This window comes from Jaculus jaculus, chromosome 10 (assembly GCF_020740685.1).
Source record: "Jaculus jaculus isolate mJacJac1 chromosome 10, mJacJac1.mat.Y.cur, whole genome shotgun sequence".
Classification (NCBI taxonomy): Eukaryota; Metazoa; Chordata; class Mammalia; order Rodentia; family Dipodidae; genus Jaculus; species Jaculus jaculus.
This window is the reverse complement of record NC_059111.1, coordinates 54,600,105-54,612,910: the sequence shown is the minus strand read 5'-3', so window position 1 is coordinate 54,612,910 and position 12,806 is coordinate 54,600,105. Positions and strand designations below refer to the sequence as shown.

The 12,806-nt window shown below is 40.2% G+C and overlaps 1 protein-coding gene across 1 annotated transcript in view; it reads right to left on the bottom strand.

Annotated features, from left to right (window-relative positions):
* The window catches only part of Grm3 (glutamate metabotropic receptor 3), a 239,323-nt gene that overhangs the window by 62,409 nt on the left and 164,108 nt on the right, over positions 1-12,806 (bottom strand). The window contains exon 3 of the mRNA XM_004662303.2: positions 8,700-9,555. Coding sequence (XP_004662360.1) covers positions 8,700-9,555 — 856 coding nt within the window. The remainder of the gene's footprint in view (positions 1-8,699; positions 9,556-12,806) is intronic.

Sequence of the window (12,806 nt, the reverse complement as noted above, 5' to 3'; positions counted from 1 at the left end):
CCATTTTGGCTTCCTTGCTGTGCATTGGATGGCCCTGGACTTTTCAAGAGGAAAGCCTTGCTGGGTTAGGGCCAGTGAAAATGTATTCCTTGGAGTGCAGTGTCCCAGAAAATCTGCCCTCTCTGGCCCATGCTCTGTGATTATAGTCTCTACCAGGATGGATCCTGGGTCCTATCAGATGAATTAGACACAGAGGTGAATGGAGCAGAGAGGCTGTACTATCCATTTCTGCCTCTGCTTCTCTTCCAAGTGTGGACAATTGTAAACAAGAAGTATATCTGTCAGGCTCTGTTTCTCTCAGCAGTCTCTCTTTATAGTATGAAGAGATGAGTGAGGGGAATAAAAAGCATTCAAATGAGCAAACAGCAAGCCAAATAATAATGTGTTATAGCTGTATACCTATTCAGCTCTACTTTGACCACCAGTGTAGCTGTTACAGGGAGCTATTCTCCTCACTAGTAAGCCAAGACCTGGCAGTAGATGTTGTCCTCAGAGTTTAGATATTTTCTTGGTATAGAATATGTGATAATTTTCCTATCTAAAATCAAACCCTAAAGACCAGGGTGATAGTTCAGTTGGCAATTGCCTTGCAAGCATGAGGACCTGCATTTGATTTGATGATACCCACTTATCCTCTGTTTTTCACATGCCTATATGTGCATGTGCATGCACACATAAGCTAAACCAAAACAGAACAAAAAGCCAAAGGCAATGCTCTGACACTGTATCTCATGATTATCCTGCCTGGCTACTTTAGGGTTATTCTGGGGACTAGATGCTGGTGTGCCCTCCATGAAGCAGGAGACGTACTGCTGGGTCCTTGGGTTCCAGCACAATGACTACACCTCTGTGGGATGAATGAGTAAATCAGGACTGTGGCAGGTGTCTCTGCCAACTATCATTATGAGATCTTGAATAAATTTCCTCTTGTGTCAAGTTCTTAATCTCTGAGTCCTCAAACCGTTCAACCTCCTCCTGTGATCACACAGGGAAGTGTTAGGAATGATTCCAGAGGTAATGCCCACTCCACACTGGAAATATCTTGGGGTAACTCTGGCTTGTATCAGAGAAATACGAATTCTGTCTTTCCTATTTTGGACTGGGTAGTCTCCATTTTCTGTGTCACTCTGACAGATGAGTTCACTTTTGTTGCTTTAGTAAGTAAAGATAATAACAGTGACATCTGAGTTCCCAGCTTGTCAAGAAAAGAGTGAGCACAAATTCATTTGAGGGAAGGTCACTTGTAATTCTGTGACTTTATTTTACCTTCTAAGATTGGTTTAGAGTGAAATGTGAGAGATGAAGAGATTGTATTATACTGGGAGCAAAGTGAGTGCTATTGTATTTCTTTAAAAGTTTAGTAAGTCCCTCTATTTCCTCTATTATTTTTGAAAAGGACAAGCAAAATTTAATGAAGGTTTCAGAATTACAATTGAAATAAGAAGGCTCCAAGTTAAATTTGAGCAAACTATGCTACATTTTTTATATCTTTTCTTAAAGTAGAAACTTTGTATGCACACATGATATATTGGTAGGATCATTTCCCTCTTCCCTGTCCCCATTCCCCAAGGGCCCTCCTATGTGGGATTGCTGTTAAGTGCCTTAGGTAGTTTAAGTTTCTCTTTTATATGATAACTACATGTGATTTTATTTAAATTAATTTTTTCTCTTTTATAAATTTTTTTAATTTATTTATTTATTTATTTGAGAGCAACAGACACAGAGAGAAAGACAGATAGAGGGAGAGAGAGAATGGGCGCGCCAGGGCTTCCAGCCTCTGCAAACGAACTCCAGACGCGTGCGCCCCCTTGTGCATCTGGCTAACGTGGGACCTGGGGAACTGAGCCTCAAACCAGGGTTCTTAGGCTTCACAGGTAAGCGCTTAACCACTAAGCCATCTCTCCAGCCCTAATTTTTTCTTTTGTTCTTTCAAGGTAGGGTTTCACTCTAGCTCAGGCTGTCCTGGAATTAACTATGTATTCTCAGGGTGGCCTCAAACTCATGGAGATTCTCCTACCTCTGCCTCCTGAGTGCTGGGATTAACGGTGTGTGCCACCATGTCTGTCTCAAATTAATTTTGAAAGTGATATATGACACCACAATGAATTCTCATTTAAATATTTCTAGAATCCTGGATGAAATAACTTTTGTACATGGAAAGATTTTAATAATTAAGAGACTAATTAATAGATGCTTTCAGGGCTGGAGAGATGGCTCAGCAGTTATGGTGATTGCATGCAAAGCCTAATGACCAGAGTTCAATTCCCCAGTACCCATGTAAAGCCAGATGCACAAAGTGGTGCAGCATCTGCAGTCCCTTTGCAGTAGCTAGAGGCACTGATAAGCCCATTGTGTGTCTGGCTCTTTTCTCTCGATCTTTCTCTGCTTGCAAAGAAATAAATAAAAATATTTTTTAAAAGATACCCTCAAACTATTTTTTTTTTTTGGTATCTTAATGTTTGGAATTCAATGCTCACTTTCCAAACTGTGGCTGTGTGATATTCTCATTAGTTGAGAAAGCCCAGGTGTGTTAGAAGGATCATCAAAGTTAACACAGAAAGTCACAACTTGAACCTGTTGATTCATTCTCTTTCATTCCTTATATGGGTATTTTTTGTTAATGCCTAGCCTGTGCCAGAAACTGTGTTAAGTGTTTGGGATTAAAGACTTCACCTTCTCAGTGTCTGTATATGTGAAAAGCAGCACTAGTTGATGTAAAGTGGATTTCAGTCCTGATCGTGCCACTCTTGTGCAAGTCATATTCCATTTGGGGGCTACATTTATAAGCAAGTGATGATTCTATCCAAGTCTCTTTATCTTGAATTTATCTCAAAGAAAATGATAGAACATAAATTAAAGTGGTTGTTTTAGGTAAAATAACCATATTATCAGCCTATATTAATGCATTGTTTTTCTCATTCTTCATTCCTTTAGTAAATACTTTTATAGTGTCTGTTGTATGTCAGAAGCTGTGCTGGGTACTTGAGATGAGAGATGAGATAAATGCATTGTGTCTTGAAAAAGACAGAGATAGGAAGCAGAGATATCTCTAAGCAGAGATAGGAAGAAAATATATTTGGGTGTGAAATGCTCTTTGCTTAGGATATATCAATGAATAAAACTGACAATGAGAGACTGGAGGGTTGCTCAGAAGTTAATGGCACTTACCTGTAAAGCCTGATAGCATGGATTCAATTTCCAGTGCCCATGTAAAGCCAGATGCACCAAGTGGCACATGCATCTGGAGTTCACTTCCAGTGCCAGAAGGATGTTGCATGCACTCTCTCCCTCTCTCTTTCTTAAGCAAATATGTTTTAAAAATCAGAGATAAACAGATCATACTCAGCAAACTCACACAATCACAGAAAAATTATTGTTGCATGATCTCACTCATCTGCAGTTCCTAACCTGAATCAGCCTGAGTTGCTGACATACCTGAATGGCACCTCAAGATTTGGATAATAGAGAGGGCAGGGCTTGGGGGAAGGGGAAGAGTGGGTGGGGGACACAAAACTGAACCCAAATTGAACTGGTATCATAGAAACCTTTATCCTGGAAGTTAGATGAAAAGGTTAAACAGGACCTTAGGAGGAGCATCTGAATCTATGGGCCCTGGAGAAGGGTGGATGAAGCCTAACCTTAAATTTCTTCTGTTTTTTTTTTTTTCTTTTTTCTTTTTTCCTGTCTTTTTCCTTAGTGCAGGCCTGTAATTTCCTGTACCAAGATGTGGTTAACACCCACAATGAGCTGTTGATCAGAGAGGCCTACAGTTTCCCAAAACAAGACAAAATTCTGTCACAGTACACTTGATTACTCACCAGAGGTTAATGGTAAGACCCTACTGCTGCAGAAACCAGCTGTCCACATGGAGCATGGAGATACCTGGCTAGAATCTGGAAGAAAGCCAGTCCCCAGACAGCCCATCTAGTGGCGGAAGACACTACATGAGCTATGGAGAGAAAGCGGCTAACATCTGTATAGCAATTCAAGGTCTAAACTAACCAGAAGCAAACAACCTGATGAGATATTCATACAAGTACAATAGTGGCACACAGCCATGGTGGGTAACCAAGTTCTCTTGGATTGGTTAGATCGGCTCAACAGAAAAGAAACCATATTTGGAACAGGGAAACAAGTCAGAATCATATCCCGATAATGATTTTGCTTTCCACTATCAAACACCCACTAATCTTGGGCTATAAGAGGGTCTACACCCTTTAAATTCTCTCTAAATTAATAATGGTTATCCATTTAACTGATTCTGACTTCACTCTCTGTTGGAGAAACTGCTTCTCTTTTTCAGATAGGAGCTTGTAACCTGAGGAGATAAATGACCCAGCACACTTCACCCCGGCCCCAGCTGAAACCACAGAGTAAGTGGGGAAATGAGGAAGAGAGCCACTTTCATGGTGAACCTGATATCAGCACAAGGGTGAAGGAGATAGACACTGAGGACACTCAACACCTACCAAGCCACAGATCCAGAGGCCCATCACTGGAGTAGGCTTAAAATGCACCCAACATGGCTCAGGGAATTTTGCAGAAGAGAGGGCGGAGCGATCATTTGAGTCACAGTTTGGGATCTTATGCACAGAGACACCACATCTTCCCCACAAATGACTGCTGCCCCGCAGTGCACAACCCACAATCTCCATGGAGATGGCCTGCATCCCCAATTGGGAGAGTCCCTTGGGTAAAGGAGCAGGGATGAGGGAAAAGATAGTACCAACATGTTATGTCTACATACTATGTCCATAACAAATAAATAAATAAATAAATAAATAAATAAATAAATAAATAAATAAAATTTAAAAACTAGACATGATTTCTTTTTCATAGAAATCCTTGTATTTTGTTAGGATCAAAGGATAAAGTGAAAACATGAGATAATAAATGACAGAAGATGAAAAAAATCTTGGGTAACAAGTCTTATTCTGAAGAGAAATGAAGAATCTGTGATGGGAATCAGAAAGGGAGAGATACATTGTTGTTTTAAGGGTGGCCAGAGTTGGTTTCAATGTGTAGGTCATATTTAAGTAAGGCACAAAGGAAGTAGGGAAACTGACTAGCCACAGGAGTGTATGAGGAAGGAGCATTATAGGCAGGAAACTGGCAGCAAGAAAGTCCTATCAGGAAACAAGTGTGAGAAATAGGGGAAGTTAAATGGAATAGTAGAGCAGCAAGTCTGGGCTTTACAGGCATGGAAAAGAATCCTACCTGGACAAGGTGTGATCTGGGCATTCTTCATAAGGGGTCTTGAGCAGAGGAGATACTTGCTGTGTCTTGCATTTTAAAAAGTATTCTACATGTTGTATACAGCATAGATTATGGAGGCTGGTTAGAGATGGGCAAAATAAACAATTAGGAGGGAACTTTGGAGATGCAGTCTAGAGATACTGGTAGGTTGGACCATGCAATAGCACATGAGAAAATCAGTGGGCAGATTCTGGATGTGCTCTGAAGGTGAAGCTAACATGATATTTTGGGTGCTTGGGAGAAAGGCAAAGGGCAAAGGGAAATGCAAAAATGATATAATAAAATGCTTATCTAAATTTAGGAAGTCCAAGATATGTTTCCTTAAGAAAAGGTCAATAAAGCTGAGCCTAAAAAGACATGGGAATAAATGAAGACACCAGATAAGGTAGATGAGAGACAAATAAATAAAAATGTTCTTGGTGGAGGAACTGGCATATGCAGAAGGTGAAAATAAGAGCTTTGGCATGGCTACAGCACATGCCAGGAGAGTTTACTATTTAAAATAATTTCTGACAAGACAAACTTCTGATAAATCAATTTTGCACAAATGATTATTCAAACTGGGCTAACTTCAAGCAAGACCTATGTTAATCAACAATGAAACTAGCTAGCAAGAATGTACCAAAACACCAGGGGATATTTTCATCTACATGGTTGGGAGTTCACAAGAAGGTATGGCTCTTTCTTTCTGTAAAAAGTACAACTAGTAGAGAATTCACTGCTACTGTCGCTTTTCAGAAGAATCTGGGGGAACCTCTCAACTCAGCTGTGCAAAGGTTTTAGTCTCAGCTGTTGGATCTATGCCACTGTGTCAATATTCAGGTAGAAAAACAGATATATTACAGAAAAGGAATGTAAAGTACACCTACTCTACAATAGCTAACAGAATTAGCTACTGTAAAAAGAATATCCCTTGGCCTTTTAAATCTTAAGGCAGAAACACTGCATATAAACTTATAATATTTCATCTATTTCCAAAATATATGTATATCTAGTCATATGTATGTTATTATAAACTCAATTTGGCATTATATAACCTATGTTCTATTCATGAAGTACACAATTCTTGCAGTCAATTCCAATTTTTAAAAATGTACTTTTTGGGTAACTTTGTATATATATATAGTAATGCATTTTTTTTTTTTTGTCCAATTCTCATTTGTCAGGCATATTTACTTTGTGGCTGGAATAAATTGCCTCTATTTTCTGTAGTCTGAATCTGCTTTACACTTTCCTTTCTTTTCAGAAATGGAGAATGCCTGGTAATGGCTGACAAATTGAGCAGGCCAGAGTAGCACCTTGTGGTCAGGTCTACACAGGAAAACAGAAGCAAATCCCGTAATTGGTGAAGACAGGTACAAAGAAGATACTTGTGTCTTATTTATCCAAATAATTGCCTTATTTCTTCCCTTTCTTTGCCCTTTAAGAGCCAAGCAGTCAGATGAAGGAAAATGTTTCAGCTACATTAAGCACCTGGTAAGAACTCTGTAAAATCTGAGTTTCCTTTGTTTTGTCTGTTGCTAAACAGAACTATTTGTGTATTTTCACACAAAACATAAGGGGTAAAATAAAATTGCAAGGATAATTAATACATGTGACAAATAAAGATAGATTATTGCCCAAAATGTATTCTGAAGGAGGGTATGTACTGAGATATCTTATTTGTCTTTAAGAATCAAGTATGTGGCTGGAAGAGGGCTCAGTAGTTTAAACACTTGCTTTTAAAGCCCAATGGCCTGGGTTTGATTTCCCCGTACCCACAAAAAGCTTGATGCACAAAGTGTCACAGGAACCTGGAGTCCGCTTGCAGTGGCAAGAGCACCTAGCATGCCTATCCTATCTCTCTCTGTCTCCCTTTTCTCTGCTCTCCAACAAATCACTAAAGATACTGGGGAAAAAAAAAAAAAAAGATCCAGAATCAAGTGTGTTGGGGATTATATATGTATGGGTGATAGTCCTTTAATGATATTCTTTTGATATTGACTTGGGGCCCATTCTCATTTTGTAGATGTCTGAAATTTACAATGAGCATTGATTTACTGATAATTATGTATTTTGTGATTTCCATATGAATAAATATCCCTGTGTGAATACAGGGAACAGGAACATTGCATATTTACCATGGTCAGCAGTCATTCCAATGGTAAAACTTTTTATGTATCTAATAAATAAGAAGAGATACTGATAGGCAAAATTGATTTCCACTATTTTTGTTCCTCTTTGGGAAGAAGCATGCACAGATTTAAAAAAATGCATGTTTTTCTCTTGCCTATTTCTAACAGTCCCTCGGGAAGCATATGAGAATTATGGATTAAGACACTGTTCATGGGGTCCTGTCTCGTTACTGGTAGTGATTGTACAGATAGGTGGAATACTGAGTAACTATCAATAAAAGAAATGTAAGAATTCTGTTTGTTCCAGTGATAGTATGACTTATGCATATAAACACTCAGATCTTAGGTGATAAGTTGACAAAGTACAGAGCCTAATAAGTTCCTAGTGCCATGAGAGGATGAAACAAGATAGACATATGAAAACATTGCACTATGGAAATGTTTTGTGCACAATAATGTTACAATTCTATAATTTTGGGTTAGCCTATAGTCTGCAGAACAAGTAATGAGTTGATATTACATGCACCTTAGTAAAGAATGCAAATCTAAAAAAGATTAATGTTAGCAATGCATTTAAATGTAGCACTATTTCAACAGGCATATCATATTTAGAAATAAAAAGGCAGCTAAAGCTTCCTTGAATATGCTTTGTATCATCACTTCTGGTGAGAATTACTTCCATCAGTGTTCAACTTGCTTATATTCAGAATTACGGAAAAAAGTTTCATTTTATAATATAATTTGACAAACCACATGACTTTTAACACCTGGGAAAAAGGCTCCTGTGTAGTAAAAGAATAAATTACAGTGCCTGGGAGTCACCATGGTTTGGGTATCTTGTTTTGCCCCTAATTGAGTTCTGGGGAAAAAATGACTTTTTCTCACTCACTGGGATTGTTATGAGAATGTTTTGCTCAAATGCTTCACAAGAGTACTTGGAATTCATGTTCCTTAGAGAGTTGCCAATTCTGCTGAAAAAGATGAAATGACTTTCTCACATGTGTCATATCGTGCAGCTACCAAGAAAGAGAGTAAGAGAGTAAAGGCAGCATGGCCTCCATCTAGGCAGTAACCACAGTGGAGCCAACAACCCAGCCTACGGGCCTTTCAGATGTATGCAGTGTAGCAACCAAAAATATTTGTCAAAAATGTACAAGATCATCAAAGAGCTACCACCTTGCACCATGAAATATTTACCATTCTGAACCCTTTTTTTGTGTGTGGTTCTGAAACAAGGAATTCTGGTTGGGAGCATAGGATTTTTTTTTTTTTTTTTTTTTGAGGCCATCTGTGTGTACCGTTATAGGTCACTAGAGGCTCTTTGCTTACCCGTAAAGTTGATTTTCAGCAGATACTCCTTATACAACTTCTTTCCGTCCAGTATCTTCATGGCATCGCAGAGCTTGGTGGTGTTGGGACAAAGGGTGCGCTGCATCTTGTGCAGCGCATGCGCCATGGCATAGACCGCGTTCACCACGAACATGATTTTGGATTCCTGCTCATAGTTGCTGCTGTCAATGGCCAGGTGCTTGTCGCAAAGCCGCCTGTGGTTTCTCTTGTTCTGGAGGCTGCACTGGAACTTCTGCTCCCAAAAGTCTCGGAACCAGGGGTTGCGGTGGTTGTTGTAGGGATTGAGGCTCTGAAAGTAGCGGTCGAACTGGCGCACGGGGTGTGAGGCCAGCTCCAGGGTGATGGCGCCGTAGGCTACGTGCTCGCTGCCCTTGACGATGCTCTCCTGCGCGCCCCAGCCGTCGCTGGCCACCCAGGTGAACGAGGCGTTGGCCCGGCTGGCGGCGGCGATGAGCTCGCGCGAATCGTCGCTGCGCATGAACAGGACCACGACGCGCGCGCTGGGCTTCTGCAGCAGCTCGCGGATCACGCTGTCGTAGGACTTGCGGATGTTGGAGCGGCCCACCTTCTCGGCCGTGGCGATGCAGATGTTGCGCAACCGGGCTTCCTGCTCGAAGGCCTCGATCCCTGTCTCCCCGTAGTCACCCTCCGAGGCCACGGTGGACACGTAGGTCCAGTTGAAGAAGCGCAAGATCTCAGCCATGGCTTTGGCCTGGTAGAAGTCAGGGGGCACGGTTCTGGCAAAGTAATCGTAGCGTGTCTTGTCACTGAGTTTGGCACTGGTGGAGGCGTAGCTTATCTGAGGGATCTGGAAGAGTCTCAGCAAGTTCGCCACCTGGGGAGGCAGAAAGGGGAAGAACCTTCTTAAACACCCAGGAAATCCCAAGGGCATCCTCGCCTGTGACAAGCTCTATGTTCAACTCCAGATCTTTCCTGGGTACTATGTTTGGGTAAAAGGGAGCAGGTCCAAAACAGGTAGTTTGTTATTTTGGAAAGGGCAGCATCGGCTGGACATTTCATGGTTCTGTACTGCGCCCTAGACTAGGAAAATCTATTCAGGGCCCTCAGCCTTGTTAAGTTCCTCCGGTCCTGCTGTAGCTCAGACAATGAACTACAGTGAATTGGCCAAATTTGGTCTTCAGACAACTTGGCCGTGATTTTATAGAAAGAGCCTGGGTGTTTAATTCTCACTTCCCCCTCTTTTACTAAAAACGGCAGTCTCTGAAAGAATTTAATTTGGAAACTGTGTGCTACATGGACAGTCCAAATTAGACATTTATTATCTAGGTTGAGCAAAAGGAAAAAAAATCAATTCTACTTAAATTCTATTTGGTCCACTCAAAACTTTAGGCACTTAAAAATAAACTTATGAAAACACTTCACTAACTTTTTCTTTGCTTTCTTTTTCTTTTGATTCTGCCTGGATTATGGCAAAGTAAAGCATACAGAGACATGTTATTATGATACTTTTGATTAAAACTGAAATGAAATATTGACAACAATGTCAACAATGAAGTTTGAAATATTTAAAGCTTATGCTGAGTCAGAAATATAAAGTTCTCCTAAATCTATTGGCTATTGACAATATTTCATTACTTATTGTAGTTAAAAAAGAAAGTGATCCCAGTATATAAAGGGGTACTGCATACAGTATTTACAGAAATATATAATTACAAGTGTCTAAGGAGATTGTATCTTATGTAATAATTTGTTTTTATTCTTGGCTCCTGGAAACTTCTCTCTAGCAACTGAAATAACATATATAATACTTTAAATGGCCTTTAATAAAAATGCAGCTTATATATTCTAATATAATCTGTGTACATTGGCATAAGTATGAGTGCTTTGATATTTTCCTTCTTCAAATTGTGATTTCACATTTATATTTGACATGTAATGAGATCAGGTTGAAACAGGTGTCTGGGAAGAAAGGACACAAACAACATAAAGGAACTGACAGCTGAGTCCTGACTAATAATCATGCCATGTGGCAAAGTAAACCAATCATCATGTTCATACCCAGCTACACAGCAAACTATCAGAGTTCTGGCTTGCTATTAGAAGTAACACAACAAAGCCCAAAATTATCAGAACCATTTCCTCAATGTTCTCAAGTCCTTGTATTCTCACTTAACTAACAATAGGACAGCTAGAAAAATCTGATGACACACAATATAATCGGTGTCATTTAGTATTCTTGGACATGAACAATTTTGGGGGATGGCAGTGAGTGGTTGGACGGATGGGTAAATGAAGGGTATTATACCATATATTACCTATTTTCTAAAGACCAGAACATTCTGCACAAAATAGCCTGCTTTTACTAACACACTGGAGCATAGGAATGCTATTTGTTTGCTCAAAGTGATTGGAATAGCAAATGGCATTGAGCTGTTACTGCCAGTACTTCTTGAATTAACACTTGGCTTCCCCTGGATTTGTGTGCCACTGTGGAAGGCATAGTGATAGGAGCCCTGTCTGTGTACATGATTGGGTTGATTATGGAGTTTCTGTGTAGCATCACAGAGATCTCTTCTCAATCCAATAGTGTTCTCTTATCTCCCATCCTCCTCTTCATCTGAACCTGAAGCACTTGGGGAGGCAAAGACTGAACGGACCTAAGAGCACTCAGCTTGGAACAGTAGTGAAAGGATCCTAAGCTGCTGAATCTCTCTTCTCCCAGATGGGTAGGAAGTGCTCAAGAAAGATGCTCTTACCTTTTCACTGATAGAATCCTATGGCTTTATATTCATTCATTCTACCTCTCCAGGATATTCAATAACTATTTACAATAAGAGCAGGCTGCTAAGGGAACAAATTAGTCCTAAAGTGATAGCAACATTAAGAAGGTTCCCCATGTGGGCAAGAGGTAGCTGGGTTGCAACCAGCTTGGAAAGGTGGTAAGCATGAAGAAAATACCAATTTACCCCATCATTTTACAGATGTTTATCACTACGTCACGCATGTGGGTTTGAAGGGAATTACAACCAACTACAGAAAAAGGATGGAAGGTCACTAAGTTCAAATGTGAGGCTGGAACTCCAATAAGTAAATACAATGTCAATTATATCACTTATTTTGAGGAGCATGGAGTAATACTATATAGTTCAAAGTGATGGTATTCAGTTACATTGTAAACATGTTATACAAATTAATAATATAGCCAAGTAAAAAAGTATTTAGAGTGAGTTCTTTTAAAATATATTCTCTTAGAATATAAAGTAATAGTTCTGAATCCAAATTTACTGCACAGAAGGTAGTGAATTCTCCTTTTCCTCTCTCACCCGCTCTGACCTAACTTCTAGAGATGGGCAATATCCAGTGTTTTCTTTGTGCATTTTAAAGATTTTATTACAAGATTTTGTTTTTGTAAACCCAGTTATGTTCATGTGTGTGTGTGTGTGTGTGTGTGTGTGTGTGTGTGTGTCTTCTTTGACATTGGTGGGTGGGCACAGCTGTCTGGAGTGAGTAGGCCAGATCCATTTCTGGGCTCCTCCCACTTCCCAGGTCTGGGTTCTTTGCTCAGACAGTATGTGGGCAGACACAGCTGTCTGGAGTGAGTAGGCCAGACCCCTGTATCTGGGCTCATCCTACCTGGCCAGTCAGGGTTGCCTGCACTGGTCTGTGGCCTGGAGGGCACAGCATGAAGTAGGCCAGATCCCTGTTCCCTTGTTCCTCTCAGTCTCTTGGTCTTTGTAGGTCCCATTGTGCCTTTCTTGGGGTGGCATGGTCCCTGTGTGAGTTGTGGAATCAGGCCTTTTGCTCTGGTATACTGACTGGCCACTAGTTATCAACATCCCTGTTTACCTGAGTCAGAGGGTAAATGAGACAAAGGACACAAACTTGCTTCCTCCTCAATAAGATAAATAGTTGTCCTAAAAGGGTAGACAACAATGCAAAAAAGCCAACTAAAGTCAGAAAACTGAGAGTTCTCCACCAAGGATACCTAGACCTACTACAGAAGCCTTCAATGAAATCACAGAGAAATCAACAGAAGTTCATTGCCAAAATGAAAACACAACAACCAGTGAGACCCTGATTAAAAAAAAAAAAATTGCTGAACTGGAAGCAAACTATCAAAGAACC